Genomic DNA, 26940 nt, shown 5'->3' on the forward strand with positions numbered 1-26940 from the left:
TGGGGATAAAAGAGGAGTCAAGCTGGTATATTGTTAGGGAATGCTTTGGTACAGCAGGGCTAAGCACAGTAATTATGTCTATGGGAATTACTAGTGGTGAGGATTATGTCGGCAGGCACGTTCTCCTTCCTGCTGGTGCTACTGATACATGTCTCCAGTGAGGCATTCATTATGGAACACATTCTAATGCAAATGATGACAGAGGAGGATGCTTGGTGCTTGCTACCTTCAAACTAAACAAGTGTGTCTTTTTTATATCTAACGAGTGTAAAAAGTTGTCATACTCAACTGTTTGGTTTGTGTGTCTTACCTCTGCCTACACACCCACCTCATGTAGTACTACGACCATACAACCATGGGACACGAATAGTTCTCGTCATGGTTTGTCATCTATGCTGGGTTAAATCAATATCCGTCCAAGGCTCCGAGTTCCTACGACTTACTAGTCCTTTCACTGCATCATGTTCTGTATTGAAAGGCTGCTGGTGGACTCCCAGTAATTGTTGTGTCTCTAAAAGCTACTCTCCTCCTTTCAGCCTAGCTGCTCTTTCCCCCCTGCCTGCTCCAGCGCCTTCCTTGATCGAAATCTCTGAGCTTTATTTACTCTGAGGTCTGCTGTGAGCTCACAGAGAGCGTAGGCTGCTGTTTACCTTCACTGAGGGGAGAAATGGCACTGTGTATGCTTTGCTAACAGACTGTTAAAATCAGGTGTTGGAACATTGTCATCCCCCTGCTTTTGTATACAATGCTGTACACTTTGCCCTTGTCATGCAACATTGTTTGATTGTCACAGTAAGCAGCAGCAAGGTATTATATATCATGTTACAAATGCTGTAATATCGATGATAACATTGATTAGATTGCAGCTTGTTATGTATGTGTATTATGTCTGTGTGACCCTGATGTAATCTTCCCAAATCGTCTTCAGTGTCCTGTCACAACAAGAGGTTTTGCCTGAATACACAGACAGGCAGGACAGCCACCACACCACACTTCTGATGTTGCTCCTCTGTCTGACCAGTGTTATTGAGGGACTGTTCTGTCAGAGAGGTCCCTGTCCCCTCCCTCCCTCTCTGCCTGGATACACATATGAGACTAATCCCTTTACACAAGGGGGAAGCAAAACTCCATATTCATTTCATCTGCCCGGGCCAATTGGACAGTGGTGGGACAGACGCTGTGTGGTCGTCCCTGATCTGTGTTCCTCTGGTATTTACAGAGGTCTAGCCAGGCTGCTGCTTCTGCTACTGCTACTGCTGCTACTGCTACTGCTGCTACTGCTGCTGCTGCTACTGCTACTGCTGCTACTGCTGCTACTGCTGCTACTGCTGCTACTGCTACTGCTGCTACTGCTACTGCTGCTACTGCTGCTACTGCTACTGCTACTGCTACTACTGCTACTGCTACTGCTGCTACTGCTGCTACTGCTGCTACTGCTACTGCTGCTACTGCTGCTACTGCTACTGCTGCTACTGCTGCTACTGCTACTGCTGCTACTGCTGCTACTGCTGCTACTGCTACTGCTACTGCTGCTACTGCTGCTACTGCTACTGCTGCTACTGCTGCTACTGCTACTGCTGCTACTGCTGCTACTGCTGCTACTGCTGCTACTGCTACTGCTGCTACTGCTACTGCTGCTACTGCTGCTACTGCTACTACTGCTACTGCTGCTACTGCTGCTACTGCTGCTACTGCTACTGCTGCTACTGCTGCTACTGCTGCTACTGCTACTGCTGCTACTGCTGCTGCTGCTACTGCTACTGCTGCTACTGCTGCTACTGCTACTGCTGCTACTGCTGCTACTGCTACTGCTGCTACTGCTGCTACTGCTGCTACTGCTACTGCTGCTACTGCTACTGCTGCTACTGCTGCTACTGCTACTGCTACTGCTGCTACTGCTACTACTGCTACTGCTGCTGCTGCTACTGCTACTGCTGCTACTGCTACTGCTGCTACTGCTACTGCTGCTACTGCTGCTACTGCTACTGCTGCTACTGCTGCTACTGCTGCTGGGCAATCCACTCAATGTGAGACCCTGGGCAGAGAGAGCTAGGTTATTACACTGTTACTGTACAGAGCTCTCTCAGGATAGTTTGCCTTTAGTTAGCAATAGTAAATAGGTGCTTATTGGTTAGACTTGGACCTGAGGCCTAATTATCCTATTTCAGTCTTCTAAGTAAATGGTGTGCTCTTGGTTATATTCACCTTGCTAATGAGACCAGAGTGGTTTACTTCGAATCTAGCTAGATGTACTCAGACATTTCTGAAGTTAGCTAGCTTCAGTTAGCTTCACATTCCAGCCCAGGCTTCATCCATGTTACAAAGGTGGATATTGATTGTGCACCCGTCACTTACTCGAGCTCGAACCAGGCTTGACATTGCACATTCATGTTGCACATGGCTAATTTAATGCCAAACTCTTCATTGAAACAATGCTAAAACATCAATCCATGGGCGAGTCAGGGTCAGATTTTTGCTGAAATCAAAATTAAGAAGTTATTAAATAGCAAAGTAAGCAAGCTATGTTGTGAAATAGGCTATGGGAAGTGCCATCTTTCTTTTCTTACCGTTGGGGTAGGCTGTCACCAAAGACAGTTAATGCTGTCTTTGGCGTGCTTTATCAATCCACAAGCACCATTTTTCCCACTCCCATGGATAAAATAATTGTATTAAGTCATACAAAAGTTTTATTGTGCGAGAAGTTGCAAATGTATCCTATTATTACTAAATGTGTAATGTGATAGGAATCTGATTTTATTGGTCCTCAACTTGCAGCTCAGACACTTCCTTCAGGATAAATGGAGTTAGCCCTGAGTTAGCCTGCCCCGGAGCAGAGCGGTATACTACAAAGCAGCATTTGGCTCCTGAGTGGTGCAGTGGTCTAAGACACTGCATCTCAGTGCAAGAGGCGTCATTGCAGTACTCGGTTCAAATCCAGGCTGCATCACATCTGGCCGTGATTGGGAGTCCCATAGGGCGGTGCACAATTGGCCCAGTGCTGCTGGGGTAGGCTGTCATTGTAAATAAGAATTTGAATTTGCCTCGGTAAATAAAGGTAAAATTGACTCAACAATTAAAAACATATATCTAAGTTTAGATTTCTTAATAAACCAGAAAATCAATAGTTATTTTGGGTTTGTCAAAGTTAGCTGGCTTTGTAGTATACCCCTCAGGTTAGTTCTGAAGGTTTTTTTGCCATAGAAATGTATTTGGCTAAAAGGTGAGCCACTTTCGTGTCACCGGCTATCCCGAGTTTATCTCAGAGTTGACCAAAGTTAGCTTTCGAACCGGATTCGTAGTACATTATTCTGATTACATAACTGAAGGTCATTGTTTTCCTCCAATCCAGAGGGACGGGTCAGTCAGAATTGGTCGAGATAAGACGGTATGGCATGACAATCAAATGGACAAATCTAATCACGCCAGCGAAGAATTAACCTAAACTGTTTGGTAAAATGGGTTAGGGTTGCATAGGGACTCCATTAAGATGGTGCCAGACAGCAGCAGATTAAGTTTAACTCTGATTAACTCTCAAACTGAACCCATTGTTACAGTGGAAACAGTTTTGCTTTGCCCTTTGCTTCCTATGTGTCCTGTTCTATGTCCTCCTTCCTAATTTTTCTCCCAAATGTTTCTTCCAGAGGAGAATGACTTTTCAACTCTAAAGCACTGACGACATTGTAAATGAATGCCCTGCCAGCTACTACCCAATATCATGCAATAGATCCCGTAGGCCAAGCGGGTACACTGTAAGGCTAACATGTTTCAGATCTGTAGACCCTTAGCAGTGTTGCTTAGCATGCCTCTCACAGCAGCACATAAGTTAATGCATGTGCCTTCTTTATTAAATTATGTGAATCTCATTTCGCCTTGAGACCATTACACTGTCAAAGTCATTGAGTCAGAAAGTGGTGTTTCAACACACTTAGTCACTGTTGCCTTGTCTGCTCCTGTGTGGCTCAGTTGGTAGAGCTTGGCCCTTGCAATGCCAGGGTTGTGGGTTTGATTCCCACAGGGGACCAGCACAAAAATGCACTCACTATGGTAAGTTGCTCTGGATAACAATGACTAAAATGGAAATACTCTGCTGTTGGTCCACAATATGACAGTTAAGAGTCTTATCACTGAGACTATTGAAGACACAGAGAGTATAGCTTTTCACCTAGTAGTTTAAATGTTTCCTCACATTTGTAATAGATAACTGTTAGTACTGTAATGTTTACACATTCGAAAGCCTATCGCACAATGTTATGCAGATGAGTGGTTGTGAGTGAGGATGTGGGAGGCATGTTGAGAGAGTTTTTCAGAAGGCTTTTTGTGCAGCGGGTCAGTTTTGGGGTGCTCTGTCTGTTCATCCAAATAAAACACAACTTGATTATTTCATGGACAATTAGTGCCAAGCGTGCGAGTTTCTGTGGCCTTACAGGTTCGTTACAAATTGGTGACGGTGGGATCAGCATGTCAACTAGCTAACAGCAACTCGCATGCTTGGCCACAGTACTGTAAGCTTAGATCTCTGGAGATTGATTGTGACTTTACATGGTGTTCATATAGTAGCAAGCAGGAGAATAAGGAAAAAGAAGCCAACAGCAGTACAGTGAGGATGGTAAGTTAAATGCTGTGAGGAAACAAACACACAGCCTTTCCCCCAATTCCACTAAAGTACATGCAGTACTAAATGAAGGAGAGGGGAGAGCTGCATGTGCATGGGGATTGCCTTAATGGGCAAAGCGTTGATGAGCGTCCTATAAATGCCAAATGCTACTCGCTCTGAATGTTTCAACATGACTTAGCATTTTAAAATGTCTCCCATGCCGTAACAATGAGAGTCGTTGGCTTTGGATAGAGACATGCATGCCACCACACAGTCTCCACAGTTCCTATGCAGGCAAGTGTCTTTAAACCTGAAGGCAACTGTTTCAAAGGCTTCTGCCTGGTAACTCAAAGCCAGGGTTGTATGACTGTAGTGCTTGCTATAACCCATGCAGGTGAGTAGGTTCCCCTGGCTGGATATCCCTGTGCACTGTTAATCAGGCCTTCTGTCATTCTCTAACTGACTCTCTCTAGAAACTCTCTAGCTATCCATGATGCCCAATCAAAATGTGCCTTGAAGCCTTTTAACACTCACTCTGTACAAAACATCAGCCACCATTGTCTTCATGGAACATCTGTACCATATGCTTCAAGTTCCAATGTACCAGCCTTACTGGGGAAATCATTCTATTGATAGAAGTTGACATTAGGCTATGTTGTATGCATGGGCAATGGAGTGTTCTGCTGGGTAAAGCGTAAATCAAAGTCCACAGACGCTGAGACGCGATAGTCCTGCGAGCTATTGTGACAGAGCTATGTGGCTCTGAGACCACCATCCACAGGAGACGAACAGCCCGAACGCGCACCAATTACCAACCAACGCGGCTCTGGTACACGTCCTCTATTAATTTGAATGTGTTGACAGTTAGAGAAATTGCTTGAGCTGCACAGAGAATTTGAAAAGTATGGAAGCCAACGGTCCAATGTTCTAGAACACTGCTGTGCGTATGCGCACACGTTTTGGAATATAATAGACCCTTAAGGCAGGCATGCAGCAGCAGGCTGTCATACAATTATGCTCTCACTACAGTCACCTTATCAGAGCCAGACTGTATGAACTTTGTAACTATGTCCAATCAATACATACAGTGGGGCAAAAAAGTATTTAGTCAGCCACCAATTGTGCAAGTTCTCCAACTTAAAAAGATGAGAGAGGCCTGTAATTTTCGTAATAGGTACACTTCAACTATGACAGACAAAATGAGAAAAAAAATCCAGAAAATCACATTGTAGGATTTTTAATGAATTTATTTGCAAATTATGGTGGAAAATAAGTATTTGGTCATTAACAAAAGTTTATCTCAGTACTTTGTTATATAGCCTTTGTTGGCAATGACAGAGGTCAAACATTTTCTGTAAATCTTCACAAGGTTTTCACATACTGTTGCTGCTATTTTGGCCCATTCTTCCATGCAGATCTCCTCTAGAGCAGTGATGTTTTGGGGCTGTTGCTGGGCAACACAGACTTTCAACTCCCTCCAAAGATTTTCTATGGGGTTGAGATCTGGAGACTGGCTAGGCCACTCCAGGACCTTGAAATGCTTCTTACGAAGCCACTCCTTCGTTGCCCGGGCGGTGTGTTTGGGATCATTGTCATGCTGAAAGACCCAGCCACGTTTCATATTCAATACCCTTGCTGATGGAAGGAGGTTTTCACTCAAAATCTCACGATACATTCATTCTTTCCTTTACACGGATCAGTCGTCCTGGTCCCTTTGCAGAAAAACAGCCCCAAAGCATGATGTTTCCACCCCAATGCTTCACAGTAGGTATGGTGTTCTTTGGATGCAACTCAGCATTCTTTGTCTTCCAAACACGACGAGTTGAGTTTTTACCAAAAAGTTATATTTTGGTTTCATCTGACCATATGACATTCTCCCAATCTTCTTCTGGATCATCCAAATGCTCTCTAGCAAACGTCAGACGGGCCTGGCCATGTACTGGCTTAAGCAGGGGGACACGTCTGGCACTGCAGGATTTGAGGTCTGTGCTTTGACTAGGTCATTCCAAGACATTTAAATGTTTCCCCTTAAACCACTCAACTGTTGCTTTAGCAGTATGCTTAGGGTCATTGTCCTGCTGGAAGGTGAACCTCTTTCCCAGTCTCAAATCTCTGGAAGACTGAAACAGCTTTGCCTCAAGAATTTCCCTGTATTTAGTGCAATCCTTCATTCCTTCAATTCTGACCAGTTTCCCAGTCCCTGCCGGTTAAAAACATCCCCACAGCATGATGCTGCCACCACCATGCTTCACTGTGGGGATGATGTTCTCGGGGTGATGAGAGGTGTTGGGTTTGCGCCAGACATGGTTTTCCTTGATGGCCAAAAAGCTCAATTTTAGTCTCATCTGACCAAAGTACCTTCTTCATATATTTGGGGAGTCTCCCACATGCCTTTTGGCGAACAACAAACGTGTTTGCTTATTTTTTTCCTTATGCAATGGCTTTTTTTCTGGCCATTCTTCTGCAAAGCCCAGTTTTGTGGAGTGTACGGCTTAAAGTGGTCCTATGGACAGATAATCCAATCTCCGCTGTGGAGCTTTGCAGCTCCTTCAGGGTTATCTTTAGTCTCTTTGTTGCCTCTCTGATTAATGCCCTCCTTGCCTGGTCTGTGAGCTTTGGTGGGCGGCCCTCTCTTGGCAGGTTTGTTGTGGTGCCATATTCTTTCAAATTTTTAATAATTGATTTAATGGTGCTCCGTGGGATGTTCAAAGTTTCTGATATTTTTTATAACCCATCCCTGATCTGTACTTCTCCACAACTTTGTCCCTGACCTGTTTGGAGAGCTCCTTGGTCTTCATGGTGACGCTTGCTTGGTGGTGCCCCTTGCTTAGTGGTGTTGCAGACTCTGGGGCCTTTCAGAACAGGTGTATACAGTGCCTTGCGAAAGTATTCGGCCCCCTTGAACTTTGCGACCTTTTGCCACATTTCAGGCTTCAAACATAAAGATATAAAACTGTATTTTTTGTGAAGAATCAACAACAAGTGGGACACAATCATGAAGTGGAACGACATTTATTGGATATTTCAAACTTTTTTAACAAATCAAAAACTGAAAAATTGGGCGTGCAAAATTATTCAGCCCCTTTACTTTCAGTGCAGCAAACTCTCTCCAGAAGTTCAGTGAGGATCTCTGAATGATCCAATGTTGACCTAAATGACTAATGATGATAAATACAATCCACCTGTGTGTAATCAAGTCTCCGTATAAATGCACCTGCACTGTGATAGTCTCAGAGGTCCGTTAAAAGCGCAGAGAGCATCATGAAGAACAAGGAACACACCAGGCAGGTCCGAGATACTGTTGTGAAGAAGTTTAAAGCCGGATTTGGATACAAAAAGATTTCCCAAGCTTTAAACATCCCAAGGAGCACTGTGCAAGCGATAATATTGAAATGGAAGGAGTATCAGACCACTGCAAATCTACCAAGACCTGGCCGTCCCTCTAAACTTTCAGCTCATACAAGGAGAAGACTGATCAGAGATGCAGCCAAGAGGCCCATGATCACTCTGGATGAACTGCAGAGATCTACAGCTGAGGTGGGAGACTCTGTCCATAGGACAACAATCAGTCGTATATTGCACAAATCTGGCCTTTATGGAAGAGTGGCAAAAAGAAAGCCATTTCTTAAAGATATCCATAAAAAGTGTCGTTTAAAGTTTGCCACAATCCACCTGGGAGACACACCAAACATGTGGAAGAAGGTGCTCTGGTGAGATGAAACCAAAATTGAACTTTTTGGCAACAATGCAAAACGTTATGTTTGGCGTAAAAGCAACACAGCTCATCACACCATCCCCACTGTCAAACATGGTGGTGGCAGCATCATGGTTTGGGCCTGCTTTTCTTCAGCAGGGACAGGGAAGACGGTTAAGATTGATGGGAAGATGGATGGAGCCAAATACAGGACCATTCTGGAAGAAAACCTGATGGAGTCTGCAAAAGACCTGAGACTGGGACGGAGATTTGTCTTCCAACAAGACAAGGATCCAAAACATAAAGCAAAATCTACAAAGGAATGGTTCAAAAATAAACATATCCTGTTACGGTGCGTGAATGAGGACCCAAAAGCGAATCAACTTAAACAGAGCTTCTTTAATTACCAAACATAGGTAGGCTCAGATGGACCGGCAGATTCCGACAGGACAGGACAAGGTTACAGCAAACATGACGACAGTCTGGTTCAGGCATGAATGACACAAACAAACAAGAATCCGACAAGGACAGGAGCAGAAACAGAGAGAGATATAGGGACCTAATCAGAGGGAAAAAGGGAACAGGTGGGGAACGGGGTGAATGGGTAATTAGAGGAGACAAGGGACAGCTGGGGGAAAGCGGGGGAGAAAAGGTAACCTAACACGACCAGCAGAGGGAGACAGGGTGAAGGGAAAGGACAGAGACAAGACAACATGACAGTACATGACAGTACCCCCCCACTCACCGAGCGCCTCCTGGCGCACTCGAGGAGGAAACCTGGCGGCAACGGAGGAAATCATCAATCAGCGCACGGTCCAGCACGTCCCGAGAGGGAACCCAACTCCTCTCCTCAGGACCGTACCCCTCCCAGTCAACTAGGTACTGATGACCACGGCCCCGAGGACGCATGTCCAAGATTTTACGGACCCTGTAGATAGGTGCGCCCTCGACAAGGATGGGGGGGGGGGGGGGAAGACGAGCGGGGGCGCGAAGAACGGGCTTAACACAGGAGACATGGAAGACCGGGTGGACGCGACGAAGATATCGCGGAAGAAGAAGTCGCACTGCGACAGGATTAATGACCTGAGAGATACGGAATGGACCAATGAACCGCGGGGTCAACTTGCGAGAAGCCGTCTTAAGGGGAAGGTTCTGAGTGGAGAGCCAAACTCTCTGACCGCGACAATATCTAGGGCTCTTAGTTCTACGCTTATTAGCAGCTCTCACAGTCTGCGCCCTATAACGGCAAAGTGCAGACCTGACCCTCTTCCAGGTGCGCTCGCAACGTTGGACAAAAGCCTGAGCGGAGGGGACGCTGGACTCGGCGAACTGAGATGAGAACAACGGAGGCTGGTACCCGAGGCTACTCTGAAAAGGAGATAGCCCGGTCGCAGACGAAGGAAGCGAGTTGTGGGCGTATTCTGCCCAGGGGAGCTGTTCTGACCAAGACGCAGGGTTGCGAAAAGAAAGACTGCGTAAGATGCGACCAATAGTCTGATTGGCCCGTTCTGCTTGACCGTTAGACTGGGGGTGAAAGCCGGAAGAGAGACTGACGGAAGCCCCAATCAAACGGCAAAACTCCCTCCAAAATTGAGACGTGAATTGCGGACCTCTGTCCGAAACGACGTCTGACGGAAGGCCATGAATTCTGAAAACATTCTCGATGATGATTTGTGCCGTCTCTTTAGCAGAAGGAAGCTTAGCAAGGGGAATGAAATGAGCCGCCTTAGAGAACCTATCGACAACCGTAAGAATAACAGTCTTCCCCGCTGACGAAGGCAGTCCGGTGACAAAATCTAAGGCGATGTGAGACCACGGTCGAGAGGGAATAGGAAGCGGCCTGAGACGGCCGGCAGGAGGAGAGTTACCGGACTTAGTCTGCGCGCAGACCGAACAAGCAGCCACGAAACGACGCGTGTCATGCTCCCGGGTGGGCCACCAGAAACGCTGGCGAATGGAAGCAAGCGTACCCCGAACGCCAGGGTGGCCGGCTAACTTGGCAGAGTGAGCCCACTGAAGAACGGCCAGACGAGTAGGAACGGGAACGAAAAGAAGGTTCCTAGGACAAGCGCGCGGCGACGGAGTTTGAGTGAGTGCTTGCTTTACCTGCCTCTCAATTCCCCAGACAGTCAACCCGACAACACGCCCCTCAGGGAGAATCCCCTCGGGGTCAGTGGAGGCTACTGAAGAACTGAAGAGACGAGACAAAGCATCAGGCTTGGTGTTCTTAGAGCCCGGACGATAAGAAATCACGAACTCGAAACGAGCGAAAAACAGCGCCCAACGCGCCTGACGCGCATTAAGTCGTTTGGCAGAACGGATGTACTCAAGGTTCCTATGGTCAGTCCAAACGACAAAAGGAACGGTCGCCCCCTCCAACCACTGTCGCCATTCGCCTAGGGCTAACCGGATGGCGAGCAGTTCGCGGTTACCCACATCATAGTTACGTTCCGACGGCGACAGGCGATGAGAAAAATACGCGCATGGGTGGACCTTGTCGTCAGAGAGGGAGCGCTGAGAAAGGATGGCTCCCACTCCCACCTCTGACGCGTCAACCTCGACAACGAACTGTCTAGAGACGTCAGGTGTAACAAGGATAGGAGCGGATGTAAAACGATTCTTGAGGAGATCAAAAGCTCCCTGGGCGGAAACGGACCACTTAAAGCACGTCTTGACAGAAGTAAGGGCTGTGAGAGGAGCTGCCACCTGACCGAAATTACGGATGAAACGACGATAGAAGTTCGCGAAGCCGAGAAAGCGCTGCAGCTCGACGCGTGACTTAGGGACGGGCCAATCAATGACAGCTTGGACCTTAGCGGGATCCATCTTAATGCCTTCAGCGGAAATAACAGAACCGAGAAATGTGACGGAGGAGGCATGAAAAGTGCACTTCTCAGCCTTCACAAAAAGACAATTCTCTAAAAGGCGCTGGAGGACACGTCGAACGTGCTGAACATGAATCTGGAGTGACGGTGAAAAAATCAGGATATCGTCAAGGTAAACGAAAACAAAGATGTTCAGCATGTCTCTCAGGACATCATTGACTAATGCCTGAAAGACAGCTGGAGCGTTAGCGAGGCCGAAAGGAAGAACCCGGTATTCAAAGTGCCCTAACGGAGTGTTAAACGCCGTCTTCCACTCGTCCCCCTCCCTGATGCGCACGAGATGGTAAGCGTTACGAAGGTCCAACTTAGTGAAAAACCTGGCTCCCTGCAGGATCTCGAAGGCTGAAGACATAAGAGGAAGCGGATAACGATTCTTCACTGTTATGTCATTCAGCCCTCGATAATCTATGCAGGGGCGCAGAGACCCGTCCTTCTTCTTGACAAAAAAAAACCCCGCTCCGGCGGGAGAGGAGGAGGGGACTATGGTACCGGCGTCAAGAGCTACAGACAAATAATCTTCGAGAGCCTTACGTTCGGGAGCCGACAGAGAGTATAGTCTACCCCGGGGGGGGGTGGTTCCCGGAAGGAGATCAATACTACAATCATACGACCGGTGTGGAGGAAGAGAGGTGGCCCTGGACCGACTGAACACCGTGCGCAGATCGTGATATTCCTCCGGCACCCCTGTCAAATCACCAGGCTCCTCCTGTGAAGAAGAGACAGAGGAAACAGGAGGGATAGCAGACATTAAACATTTCACATGACAAGAGACGTTCCAGGAGAGGATAGAATTACTAGACCAATTAATGGAAGGATTATGACAAACTAGCCAGGGATGGCCCAAAACAACAGGTGTAAAAGGTGAACGAAAAATTAAAAAAGAAATGGTTTCACTATGATTACCAGAAACAGTGAGGGTTAAAGGTAGCGTCTCTCGCTGAATCCTGGGGAGAGGACTACCATCCAGGGCGAACAAGGCCGTGGGCTCCTTTAACTGTCTGAGAGGAATGTCATGTTCCCGAGCCCAGGTCTCGTCCATAAAACAGCCCTCCGCCCCAGAGTCTATTAAGGCACTGCAGGAAGCTGACGAACCGGTCCAGCGTAGATGGACCGACAAGGTAGTGCAGGATCTTGAAGGAGAGACAGGAGTAGTAGCGCTCACCAGTAGCCCTCCGCTTACTGACGAGCTCTGGCCTTTTACTGGACATGAAGTGACAAAATGACCAGCGGAACCGCAATAGAGACAGAGGCGGTTGGTGATTCTCCGTTCCCTCTCCTCAGTCGAGATGCGGATACCTCCCAGCTGCATGGGCTCAGCACCCGAGCCGGCAGAGGAAGATGGTAGTGATGCGGAGAGGGAGGCGACGGAGAGCGCGAGCTCCTTTCCACGAGCTCGGTGACGAAGATCAACCCGTCGCTCAATGCGAATAGCGAGTTCAATCAAGGAATCCACGCTGGAAGGAACCTCCCGGGAGAGAATCTCATCCTTTACCTCTGCGCGGAAACCCTCCAGAAGACGAGCGAGCAAGGCCGGCTCGTTCCAGCCACTGGAGACAGCAAGAGTGCGAAACTCAATAGAGTAGTCTGTTATGGATCGATTGCCTTGACATAGGGAAGACAGGGCCCTGGAAGCCTCCTCCCCAAAAACAGATCGATCAAAAACCTGTATCATCTCCTCCTTAAAGTCTTGATACTGGTTAGTACACTCAGCCCTTGCCTCCCAGATTGCCGTGCCCCACTCACGAGCCCGTCCAATAAGGAGAGATATGACGTAGGCGACACGAGCAGTGCTCCTGGAGTAAGTGTTGGGCTGGAGAGAAAACACAATATCACACTGGGTGAGGAACGAGCGGCATTCAGTGGGCTCCCCAGAGTAACACGGCGGGTTATTGATTCTGGGCTCCGGAGATTCGAAAGCCCTGGAAGTGGCCGGTGGATCGAGGCGGAGATGGTGAACCTGTTCTGTGAGGTTGGAGACTTGGGTGGCCAGGGTCTCAACGGCATGTCGAGCAGCAGACAATTCCTGCTTGTGTCTGCCTAGCATCGCTCCCTGGATCTCGACGGCTGAGTGGAGAGGATCCGAAGTCGCTGGGTCCATTCTTGGTCGGATTCTTCTGTTACGGTGCGTGAATGAGGACCCAAAAGCGAATCAACTTAAACAGAGCTTCTTTAATTACCAAACATAGGTAGGCTCAGATGGACCGGCAGATTCCGACAGGACAGGACAAGGTTACAGCAAACATGACGACAGTCTGGTTCAGGCATGAATGACACAAACAAACAAGAATCCGACAAGGACAGGAGCAGAAACAGAGAGAGATATAGGGACCTAATCAGAGGGAAAAAGGGAACAGGTGGGGAACGGGGTGAATGGGTAATTAGAGGAGACAAGGGACAGCTGGGGGAAAGCGGGGGAGAAAAGGTAACCTAACACGACCAGCAGAGGGAGACAGGGTGAAGGGAAAGGACAGAGACAAGACAACATGACAGTACATGACATATCCAGGTGTTAGAATGGCCAAGTCAAAGTCCAGACCTGAATCCAATCGAGAATCTGTGGAAAGAACTGAAAACTGCTGTTCACAAATGCTCTCCATCCAACCTCACTGAGCTCGAGCTGTTTTGCAAGGAGGAATGGGAAAAAATTTCAGTCTCTCGATGTGCAAAACTGATAGAGACATACCCCAAGCGACTTACAGCTGTAATCGCAGCAAAAGGTGGCGCTACAAAGTATTAACTTAAGGGGGCTGAATAATTTTGCACGCCCAATTTTTCAGTTTTTGATTTGTTAAAAAAGTTTTAAATATCCAATAAATGTCGTTCCACTTCATGATTGTGTCCCACTTGCTGTTGATTCTTCACAAAAAAATACAGTTTTATATCTTTATGTTTGAAGCCTGAAATGTGGCAAAAGGTCGCAAAGTTCAAGGGGGCCGAATACTTTCGCAAGGCACTGTATATCCTGAGATCATGTGACAGATCTTGTGACACTTAGATTGCTTATTTAACTTATTTAACTAATTATGTGACGGTCTTTGGTTGCACTAGATCTTATTTAGGGGCTTCATAGCAAAGGGGGGGAATACATATGCATGCACCACTTTTCCAGGGTTTTTTATTTGTATTTTTTTAAACAATTTTTTTTTTTCATTTCACTTCAACGATTTTGACTATTTTGTGTATGTCCATGACATGAAATCCAAATAAAAATCTATTTAAATTACAGGTTGTAATGTAAAAAAATAGGAAAATGCCAAGGGGGGGTAAATACTTTCACAACCCACTGTAATTGCCCATTCTGGGACACAAATCCAAGGCTAGCCTGCATTACTTCTTGTATCTAATAATGCAGACTCTGTGGAGGATAAATGGTAAAGTCTTGCTTGTTTACAGCTCCAGTCTGAGATGTGTCCTTCTCTAATCATAATCATATCTGAGCTGGAAGTGAGGCTCTTGAATAAACAACACAATGCTAATGGTTGTCCTTTGATTAGCCTTGTCATCCTCAGCCTTATCTGGGTCTCTGCTGCTCAGACAGCCCCCCCCCCCCCCCCCCCCCCCCATCCCCCAAGGGAATACAGCTGGGACTGGCTCTAACAAAAAGAGCCACTTGTGACAGAAACAGGCGACTGGGAGCTACTTGGCAGACAATGGGACTAATGACGTGTGTGCTCTTATGTAAAGTGTCAATCCTGGGTGAACAGGGGCTTCATGAATTTTGGAAGGATTATGAATTTTTAAGTGCCATGTGAATGTGTAAATGTCAGTCCTTATGATTTGCTATCTTTGAGACCCAGGCATTGGCCATGAATGCCCTTAAAATGTATTACTGATTCAGTCCATATGTTCATAAAAAACTATTAGACCACACATAACAAAATCCCAAAGCATTTGGGTGATATACACAACCTTGATGCCAAGGTCTGAGAGTGAGAGAGAGAGAGCGCATGAGAAAGAGAGAGTGAAGGAAAGAGAAAGGGAGGTGATTATTTAAGGAGTGTTTTCTAAAGCCGATGCCCAGCAGGCAGCTATATATTCACCCCTGAACAAGGAGCTGTCCCTGGCCTGGATCAATACCTCTGTCCTCCTCCTCACCACAGACTGAAGGGGAAATGCACTGCTACTTTGCACATTCATTACAGGCCTGGTTAGTGGCAGGACACTGTGGGGTTTGGCTTGGTAATAAATCCCTGGCTCCACTGCCTAACCGGGTTCAGGTCTGGAAAATAAAGTTCAATACTGGCTTGTCGTCACTATTTGTGTAGCTGCTTGCTGCATTAACCAGAGCCAGATCAAATCTTCAGAATTCTCATTTTATATCAATATCAAATCATTTCTGGGTAACAAAGAAGTACCTTACTGTAATAGATTTCCATTAAAATGGGCAAACATTTCTCAAGCAAGAATTTTGCTGGGACTGATCTGAGTCGTGAGGGTTAACTGAAAACAAGCTGAAATTGGCAGAGAGGTATGGAAATATTTTTGTTATTGGTCTATTAACCAATTTACCGCATGGTGATGTCACCATGGAAAGCCAAAACTCCCGCCCGCTAATTAGAAGGTCCTGTGTAGATTATATTTTCAAACATCAACTATTAGGAAATAATGCGGATCCAATTTCTACACACTTTTACAGCTGTTGTACAATATGATACAAAACACAGGAACATTTTGATTGCACTGGGCCTAGTGTGCAAATCTTACAGCGCTAAACTAAATAGACTGATCTGATGCTGGAAGACGAAACCCTCTCTGACTCTCTTTTGTACTCTTCAGATCAGAAGCTTCATCAAAGAAGGCACATTGCTCATTTTTGACAGTCTGTCCCCCGCTCTCTTATATCTTATTTGCACCTAATAAACTCAGTGTTACGCAAATTAAAGCTCTTTAAGGCCAAGCAGAGAGGCAGTCACCAAAAAATGTGCTTCCAAACTAAGCCTTTACAGAATATATTTTGTGTGATGCAAAGCTTGATTTGTGTCACAATCAGCCTCAGACTGTGTTTAAAAAGACTGTGTGTGTGTGTGTGTGTGTGTGTGTGTGTGTGTGTGTGTGTGTGTGTGTGTGTGTCAGTATTCACCATGTCTGAGGGCGTCAGGAGATGATGTGGAAACCGGCCACTAGGTGCAGCATTGAGCACTGTTACCTTCACATAGGTTTCAGTTTGGATAGTGCGTTGTGGACGTGGATGGTGAATAGGTGTAAGCATCTACCTCTGATTTCAAAGGTTTCATGTTTGAATCCAACAATATAAGTTGTTTTTAATATTTTGGTTTTAAGACTATCCCAAACCTTAACCTTTAGCCGTTAATGTCTAAACTTAATCTTAAACACTTTGAAATTTGACTTTTGAGAAACATGGATGAACGTCTAATTCTGACTTGAGACTGTGAGAGCTTGTATCTTAAAACCAATTTTTTTCATTTTTTGCCTAAAATGTACCCAAATCTAACTGCCTGTTGCTCAGGACCTGAAGCAAGGTTATGCATATTCTTGATACCATTTGAAAGGAAACACTTTGAACTTTGTGGAATGTGAAATGAATGTAGGAGACTATAACACATTAGATCTGGTAAAAGATAATACAAAGAAAAAAACAAGTTTTTTGGGAGGGGGTTTGTACCATTATATTTGAAATGCAAGAGAAAGGCCATAATGTATTATTCCAGCCCAGGCACAATTTAGATTTTGTCCACTAGGTGGCAGCAGTGTAGGTGCAACGTTTTAGACTGATCCAATGAACCATTGCATATCTGTTCAAAATATTGTATCAGGACTGCCCACATGTGCCTAATTGATTTATTAATACATTTTCAAGTTCATAATTGTGCACTCTCCTCGAACAATAGCGTGGAATTATTTCACTGTAATAGCTACTGTAAATTGGACAGTGCAGTTACGTTAACAAGAATTTAAGCTTTCTGCCCAAATCAGATATATCATGTCCTGGGAAATGTTTATGTTACTTACAACCTCATGCTAATCACATTAGGCTACGTTAGCTTAACCGTCCCGTGGGGGGGGGGGGGGCGATCCTGTAGAGGATTTATAGTCTCCTTCATGTGCTGTCTATCTATGATTAGAAACAGTGACAGTGTTTTCAGCCTACTGTAGGACAAAATCACTTGAAGTGCAGTGGTCAGAGTTAGAACATTTTGAACAATGGAAATCAATTGAAATCTTGTGTACCTTTGCCTCATAATCATTCGACCACTAAAATTGCAGTTTTGGAATTATTAATTCCTTACGGACCTGGATAATTTCCTCATCTTTTTTCATCAAATAGTAAATAATACTAATAAATATGCTCATCGGTGAAGGGTGATAGGTTTCCTACCATCTCATCTCTGCAATGTGATTCTGTTAGATATGGTGGGGGGGAGACTATTAAAGGATAATTTCAATTTTTTGTCTGTTAAATAATTATTGATGACAGAGATATGAGTCAATGTCAAACATCAAACAGTATTATATGCAGGAATGTGAATTAAAAGAGGTCTCTGTCTCTTTGATTTCATATGCCTCTGTAGATGATATGTGTGCCAAAACAACACAAATGTCCCTTGCTTTTTTGCTGTCACATGTTTCTTCTTAGAATTGTTCCGCACCAAATCAGCAACATCAAATGACACATACTCCTCTACCTGGTAGGTGTTAGTAAAGGGTGTTTGTACTTTCTAGGTTATGCAGGTTTGCTGTTTTACCTTTTAATCTGCATCCAGCAAGCCCTGCACAGCCTGAAGAATTTCCATTTACTTGAATGGCACCAAAACACCTTGATCACTGGCGTCCTCTGTGTGGGTGCACACTGCACCACACATGTCCAATCTAATTTCTATAGTATTTTATATTGATTTTTGTGCCCTTGGCTTATACCAAACACTTCACACACTAGTAGTTCACAGACCTGCTGGATTTCAGTCTCCAAACAACCAAAAATCAACCCTTACACATTGCATCAAACACCATGCCATTTACTTAAACCAAGAAAATATGGCATTCTGAAATTCACTGACACTTTACGGTATGTAGGAACGTCCGGAGCAGCTTTCAAATAGTAGCATCATTTCTATCAACGGGGAGTCCTATAGTATCAAAGATCCATAGGAGGGAGACATGAGAGCAGAAGTATGCTCTGCTCCCAGTGTGGAATATGATAAACAGTGTCTGACACTGGGGGGTTCACTAACACAGGTTAATGTCAGCCAGCTGTGGCTTGAAGGCTGCTGATTAGGCTTGGAACTGTCTCTGTGCTCTGCTCATTGTTGAAAACCCCACCACTGAATAGGGCTATACACATTCTATAGTGATACTCCCCAATACCCCTCCTTTTCCTCCTCACAAATATGCATATCACATAAAGTACACTAACAAATGATTGTCATCTACATGTTTACACACACACACACACACACACACACACACACACACACACACACACACACACACACACACACACACACACACACACACACAGAGGCAAACAGCTTGCTGCTTAAACAGACCCAGCAGTCTTGTCACTCAGGGCATGGGCGAAATTGTCACATGGGATGGGTGGACAGGTCTATTCGTCCCCCACAATAATGTATTTAAAATATTTTTTATTTATTTTTTATATATAAATATTTTGGGGGGTTGGGATTACCCTGGAGGTCAGTGGCCCCCCAGATAGCATATGAACACGTCATAAGTGTGTGTAGAATTGCAGGAAATTAGCTTTAAAACGTATAATGTTTCTCTCAGCCTCATGACAAAATGTGTAGAATAGCATTATATACTCAACAGAAATATAAACACAACATGTTAAGTGTTGGTCCCATGTTTCATGAGCTGAAATAAAAGAGGCTAGAAATGTTCCATATGCACAAAATCTTATTTCTCTCAAATTGTGTACACATATTTGTTTACATCCCTGTTAGTGAGCATTTCTCCTTTGACAAGCTAATCCATCCACCTGACAGGTATGGCATATCAAGACGCTGATTAAACAGAATGATCATTACACAGGTGCAGCTTGTGCTGGGGACAATAAAAAACCACTCTAAAATGTGCAGTTTTGTCACACAGCACAATACCAGATGTCCTTCAAAATATCTCTCAATATAACCCTCAAAATTCCCCTGTAGAAGTCCTTCAAAATACCACTCAAAATATCCCTCAATACTGTATACCCCTCAAAATATGCAGGAATATACTCCTCAAAATATCCCTCAAAATACCCTTCAAAATACCCCTCCATATACCCCTCAACATACACCATATACCCCTCAAAATATCCCTCCACATACCTCTCAAAATACCCCTCCATATAACCCTCAAAATATCCCTCCATATACCCTTCAAAATATCTATCAAAATACCCCTCAAAATAGCCTTCAAAATACATCTCCATATAACCCTCAAAATACTCGTCAAGAGAGGCATAATAAGTCAAACTGTGTAGAATTGCAGGAAATATATTTAAAATGTAAAAAAATAAATGGAGGAGGACCCACACCAACGTTTTGCCCTTGACTCAGTGTACATCTCTTTTACCATGGCAGGCAGGCCACAGCTCCCATGACACTAACGCTAAGCCTGTGCTTCCCCATTGTGTGTGTGTGAACTGGTGACAGGCATTTACAGCCTGGGCCCAGGGGATCCTCCCTCTACTTGATAATTAACTCTGAGCCTGTGGTCCAGGTTCCATAGACAAGTCAGGCTGACCCTGGGAACAAGGAATGCATGGATTCCTTTACGCTGCAGCACTTCTCACCATCTCTCTATAGAGTGCTGTGTGTATGGGTACGGGTGTCTATGTATGTGTGTATTTGAGTATGTGTATGCATGTGTGTGCGTGCATGTGTTAGTGTGCGTGTGGGCTCCTGTGCGTCCGCAGATAAATTACAAAAGCCTATATTGCTGTAAAGCTTGCTGTATTTGTCACGACGCTGCTCTGCTTCAGCTGACACAGACTGAGATAAGTGGGAGCTCTCATACAGCAGATGGGGTGCACAAGGTTAGATAAAGGAAACAAACCCCAAACTAATGTTGTGGTAATGAAATGTGAGCGCTACATGCTCAACTCCGAGGCAGGATTTATTTCCAACTATGCTGTAGAGGGAGATGCTGAATGACCATGCAGTGTGTTCAATGATACAGTTATTACTCCTTTAGGAAGCAACTTGCATGGTAAGCAGTAGTCTCAAATAAATATGGGCTTTTTAAAAATATTTTTTAATGTAATGTTTACAGAGCTTTAAGGAAGAACCGATTACTCTGAGCTACTAGGAAAACATGGCACCCTCCTGATTCCAAAAATCATTCCTAGGCTACCACTAGTTTTCTTGTGACCACATACAGTTCCATCATCAATTTCCTCAGCATGCTTTAGGCTTCCAGCTGCATGTAACCTGAGTCATTGTACCGGAGATCATTTTTTTTGCCAGGCAGCGCTGGGATGTCAGAAGCACCAGCAAGAGAGAACCAACGAACATACTGAGAGACGTGTCTAGACTGACTAACCTTGCCAGCACTGCCTGTTGCTGTGGAAACCACTATCCGTGTTGACAGACAGGCCACATGGGACTTTAATTCCATGGCAGGGCAATACGGCCCACATTCATCAGAGCTTTAGGACCCCTTGTCTCCTGTCTTAGAGAGGTGATGTCACAACAGCCATTCAGCAGTGAGAGAGAGAGGAGCCATCCAACCTGGTCTCAGAGCATTTCGTATTATTCTGTACGTAAATCCGACACACACCATTTAGTATGATATGTTAAGTTTCATATGGTATGTATTAATTTGTGGATGTCCATCACCCATTTCGTATGATATGTTACGAATTACAATTTGTATGATATGTTACGAATTTGCAGAACGTACAATATGTTACCAATTTGCCCAACGTATGATATGTTTCAAATTCTAGCTAGTTAGCTAATGTTAGCTAGGCTAGGGGTTAGGGTTAAGATTATGGTAAAGTAAGGTTTAGGGTTAAGGGAAGGGTTTGCTAAAAGGGTTAGGGTTAGCAAAAAAACAACCCGTGTCGGACTTCTGTAGATGTTTCCTTTATTCCCCATGTTAACCTCTGTGAACCTGAATCTGTTTCTACCTGCAGTTCACCTTCCACTTGTACAGGGTGGTTGCGGCAGCAAGGTCTGCATTCCTACGCACCAAACCCAGAACATATGGGCAGACAGAGTGGAAGACAGGGTTACACTCTCAGCAGTGAAATGCACACACAGTTTATATTTGTATTGCTAAATAAGCTTGATAAAATCATAAAAATAAGTTAATCGCCTTTGAATTTCAGTCAGATATTAATTTGGTGCTTTAATAACTTCTTATGGCTGGGGGCAGTATTGAGTAGCTTGGATGAATAAGGTGCCCAGAGTAAACTGCCTGCTACTCAGGCCCAGTTGCTAATATATGCATATTATTAGTAGATTTGGATAGAAAACACTCTGAAGTTTCTAAAACGGTTTGAATGATGTCTGTGAATATAACAGAACTCATATGGCAGGCAAAAACCTGAGAAAAACTCCAACCAGGAAGTGGGAAATCTGAGGTTTGTAGTTTTTCAAGTCATTGCCTATCGAATATACAGTGTCTATGGGGTCATATTGCACTTCCTAAGGTTTCCACTAGATGTCAACAGTCTTTAGAACCTTGTTTGATGCTTCTACTGTGAAGGAGGGGGGAATGGGAGCTGAATGAGTCAGAGGTCTGCCAGAGTGGCATGAGCTGTTTGCGCGCTCACGTGAGAGTTAGCTTGCGTTCCATTGCATTTCTACAGACAAAGGAAATCTCTGGTTGGAACATTATTGAAGATTTATGATAAAAACATCCTAAAGATTGATTCTGTACTTCGTTTGACATGTTTCTACGAACTGTAATATGACTTTTCTTCTGAACTTTCGCCTGGACTTGCCTGCGCGTCATGATTTTGGATTGTGTACTAAACGCACAAACATAAATTATGGACTTTATCGAACAAATCAAACATTTATTGTGGAACTGGGATTCCTGGGAGTGCATTCTGATGAAGATCATCAAAGGTAAGGGAATATTTATAATGCTATTTCTGACTTTGTTGACTCCACAACATGGCGGATATCTGTATGGCTTGTTTTATTGTCTAAGCGCAGTACTCAGATTATTGCATGGTGTGCTTTTTTGGTAAAGCTTTTTTGAAATCTGACACAGCGGTTACATTAAGGAGAAGTTTATCTAAAGTTCTATACATAACAGTTGTATCTTTTATCAATGTTTATTATGAGTATTTCTGTAAATTGATGTGGCTCTCTACAAAATCACCGGATGTTTTGGAAGCAAAACATTACTGAACGTAACGCGCCAATGTAAACTGAGATTTTTGGATATAAATATGAACTTTATTGAACAAAACATACATGTATTGTGTAACATGATGTCCTATGAGTGTCATCTAAAGAAGATCCTCAAAGGTTAGTGATTAATTTTATCTCTAGTTCAGATTTTTGTGGCTCCTCTCTTTGGCTGGAAAAATGGCTGTGTTTTTCTGTGACTAGGTGCAGACCTAACATAATCGTTCGGTGTGCTTTCGTTGTAAAGCCTTTTTGAAATCGGACACTGTGGTGGGATTAACAACAACTTTATCTTTAAAATGGTGTGAAATACTTCCATGTTTGAGGAATTTTAATTACGAGATTTATGTTGTTTTGAATTTGGCGCCCTGCACTTCCACTGGCTGTTGTCATATCGATCCCGTTAGCGGTATCAAAGCCATAAGAAAATAGGCAGTGACCGTTAAAATACTTACAAGCACAGATGGTAGATTTGAATTTCCCACTTGATGTAGTCTGCATATAAAGATAGTCATGTAATTTTTATGAACAGAGCATATACCGGTATGTACTTAGAAATTCTCTGTCCTGAGCTCAGTTGGGACGCACTGATGTTTTCTAATCCCTGGCCTACCCTTGACTCCTGCATGCTGTTGGTTTGTTCTGTAGCTCCACCTGCTGCTTAGTTGGAGAACCGTGCGGACATGGTGATGTGTGTGGGCCAGTGTCTCGGAGAAGATCAAAAAATCTGCTGGCAGAGGGCAACTCCTCTGTGTTTTACAGCACATTTTGGTCTAGCTTTATCAAAAACATGGCTGAAGAAGTGCTGTGTGACACATATTAAGAGCTTATAAGGTTCTATAAGGTTCTATCTGTGTTTTTGTCAAAATGTAATTATTGACATAGTCTTGTTTTGTTCAATGTTCTCTACCTATATAGATCTCTAAATACCCCAATTCAAGTTGTTAAGTTCAAAAGAATACAAGATTTAAAAAAAAATGCTGACACAATTCAAACCAATGAGGGTTCGGAACTTCAGGTCCTACTATATTTGGATAGTCCATATTGTCTACAGATGGTCATACTATCAACAAAGTATCTGCTGATAAGCAACTGACTAACTGTTGATAAGCAACTGCTTGCTAAGGTTACGGTTGATGTTAGGGTAAGGTTTAGAATAAGAGTTAGTGTAAGGATTAACGTTAGAGTAAGGGTTAGGGTAAGGGTTAAGTTTAGGGTTAGGATGAGGGTTAGGGTTAGTAGATAGTTAGTTGAAATGTTACTGAACTTTAAAGCCAATTATCTCTGAATCATCTTTTTGCAGACACAACCTTATAGTCCCAAGCTCTCAATATGTCTCTTAAGTTAGTGCTCCACTACAGTACTTAAAAGAGCTTCATGAGCTCCAACTCTGTGTTTATGAGCTTAAGTGGATTTGTAGAGCCTCGTACTATAAACACTAAAGGTTGTTCTTTACTGCTTGACTCCAGCATCATCACAGCAGAGGGGAAAGTGTAATGTATGAGTCGCACTCATACTGAGTCGTACTATGAGTCGTATTCATACTGTAACAATCAATTCCTCTTTTTTATACTGTATATTCTAATAGATATCCTATTCCCCTCTGTTCCAGGATGAGCCCTCCAGGGCTGTAGACGCGCCCCAGCTGGAGACATGTTCTAAGAGCAGCAGCAGACCTGCACTGTGGCCACCATGAAAGGGTTAGGTGCCAATCGCAGCCGTCACCTGTCGGACTCCTGTGAGCCATCGGGGGGCCCCCAGAAGGCCCTGTACCCCTTGACCTCTGACCCCCATGGTCCCTTCCTCCTGAGCCCCACCATTAACCACTACGGCACCTTGGACCCCCACCAACTCCACCACTACCAGGCCTCCAACCCCCAACCCCTGCCTCCGGAGTGCCTACTGCCCCTGAACCAGATGTCCAACAGCAGCACTTTCCCCCGACTCCACGTCACCTCCCAACCGGAACAGTCTGACTACTCCCAGGGCTGCATGGTCCCTGCTGGGGGCGGAGGTAGGCCTGGTGGCAGCCGGGTGGGCACCCTGTCCACCTCCATGTCAATGGGCATGGGTCTGGGTCTCAGTGGGGCTCCCATGATCACAAGTGGATCAGCTACCATCTCTTCTGCGGCAGCGGCCAAGATGAACCGGCTGCCATCTAACCTGCTAGACCAGCTGGAGAAGCACCTGCCCCTGCAGAGGGATGGCTTCAGTACCCTCCAGTTCCACCGGGGCAGGGTGGCCAAGCAGCGCAGCGAGAGTCCCGGACGGATCCGCCACATCATGCACTCTGTCCAGAAGCTATTCAACAAGTCCCAGTCGCTGGAGGGCTCGGTGGTCAAGGGCAACATGAACAGCACTACAGGGGGAGGTGAGGAGGGGACAAGGCAGACCTGCAGGAGTAAGAGTAAAGACAGTGCTAAGACTGAAACGCTGAAGCAGCGACCTAGCAGGCAAAATGCACTGGGGCTTTGGAGCTCAGACGATGCCCTGGATAGTGACACAACCACCAAAGTTGGCACTATCGCCGTGGGCTACCGTAACCCACTTAGCATGATGACGCTGGGCAGGGCGGTGTCAGACAGCCAGGCTCCTCCCAGGCACCTCCCACATGGCTACAACACCATCTCTGCCCACACACTCAAGGCCTCCAAGAGCAGCAGCGACCTCAAATACCTGGCCTGCCCGCAAGCAATGACAGGGACTAGGGGAGGGGAGCTGGTGGGAGGAGGAGGCAGAGAGAGCACCCTGGTGAAGCGAGGCTCCTGGTCCACACTGACCCTCAGCCAGGCCAGGCAGGTGCTCCAGAAGGGTTCAGCCACTGTCAACAGGACGCTGCTTAAATCTAAGTCGTGTCACCAGGACCTGACCTGTCAGTACCTCCAGGTAGGAGGCCCAGTGAGTATTATTCACATTAGGCACTAGCAGCCACAGCCACTAAATCTCAGAAATTAGGAGATTTGTTTTAAAACCTAATTCATTTGAATCCCTTTTAACTACTTCAGCAGCATCGTGACATTTACGGTCTATAATCCCATTATTCAAATTCATTACAAATACCCACACAATACATTCAAATGAAAGGAAATTACACATTCAAGGTCTGTCGCATTAAAGGTCCAATGCAGCCATTTTTACCTCAATATCAAACTATTTCTGGGTAACAATTAAATGCCTTATTAGCCAAAACTCCATCCCACCAAAACAGGCTGACATTTCACTAAAAGGGCATTATCATAATTTTCAGAATTTCACATTATTATTTCATAGTGTATAAATATATATAAACCACAGAAAAATCACGTTTTTGACTGCACTGGGTCTTTAAAGTAGTTAAAGTGGAGATGATAAAGTAGAGATGAAGGTGTGGTGGCTCAGTGAGTCACAGTGGGATGGTGTGTGGCCCCATACTGTCTGTAGGTTCCACTGGGTGACTGGAGTGCTACGCTGGGGGGCCGGGGCCGATCCAGGGGCCTTGAGATCCCCTGCCGGAGGATGCGTAGTGGCAGCTACGTCAAGGCCATGGGGGACGTGGACCAGGACAGCGAGGACTCAGAGGGAAGTCCTAAACCCTCGCCCAAAACAGCCGCCCGCCGCCAGAGCTACCTGAAGGCCACCCATCAGTCCTTGAGCGAGCATCAGCCTCCACCACCACACAAGTGAGAGAGCTAGATACAAGAGGAAATATGCATGTAGATCATACTGTAGTTAATACTGTTTAGATACTGTATGTTTCTGAAGAGGAGTTAATTTTCCTTAGCAATCTATGTCATGACAGAACAGATAACATGGGATGTCTGGGGGAACTTATTCTTATACAGAGGAGTAGCTACACACACCCTGCATGAAAACCTGTCTGCTCTGAGAGTGAATATAATATAATAGAATGAAATGAAAGTGAACACCACAAATGGACAGCAGAGGGCAGCATCCTGACACTGACATTGAACATTTACTACATAATGTGTGCAGGGTAAAACCTGCAGGCTGCAGCAGACTCCTGTTCATGACTAGATACAACTATATCAGCGTAACATGTTCTTATGGGCTGTTCAATTATAGAAAAAGGAAATCACCTACCAACAACAGGTAACCAAACGTTTCCATTTAAGGTCAAAAATTTGAAATGTTTTGTCATGTTCCCCACCGCTCGCACCGGCAGGCCTCGCGGCTATGCACCCATGCTGGAGGATAATGGGATACTGTGGTCTCCACTACAGAGTGCATGCTCAATGCAGCATTTGCCCAGGTCAGTGTCTTAGGGAGGGAGGCAGCACGGCCCTCCACTCACACATGCCCACCTCTGCTGCCACTTCTCTAACCAACCCAGTGCTTTGTCCTGTTCCCCTGCCCACACCCCATATATTACCAATTTCTCTGAGTGGTGTGTTAGTATCCCAGCCACAGCCACTCCTGTCACGTCTCTCATCATAAACCACT

At 45.1% G+C, this 26940-nt stretch overlaps 1 protein-coding gene across 2 annotated transcripts in view; it reads left to right on the top strand.

Moving 5' to 3' along the window:
* Window positions 1-26940, top strand: part of LOC110532412 (DLG associated protein 4a) — a 125026-nt gene that overhangs the window by 68760 nt on the left and 29326 nt on the right. The window contains exons 2-4 of one of the 2 annotated variants that reach the window (XM_090184795.1): window positions 24113-25398; window positions 25921-26159; window positions 26663-26749. In XM_090184795.1, coding sequence (XP_090040921.1) covers window positions 24193-25398; window positions 25921-26159; window positions 26663-26749 — 1532 coding nt within the window. In that variant the 5' untranslated portion in view covers window positions 24113-24192. The remainder of the gene's footprint in view (window positions 1-24112; window positions 25399-25920; window positions 26160-26662; window positions 26750-26940) is intronic. The other variant, XM_021616299.3, reaches the window with a different exon arrangement.

Source organism: Oncorhynchus mykiss, chromosome 9 (genome assembly GCF_057628025.1).
Source record: "Oncorhynchus mykiss isolate SJ-2025 chromosome 9, ASM5762802v1, whole genome shotgun sequence".
Classification (NCBI taxonomy): domain Eukaryota; kingdom Metazoa; phylum Chordata; class Actinopteri; order Salmoniformes; family Salmonidae; genus Oncorhynchus; species Oncorhynchus mykiss.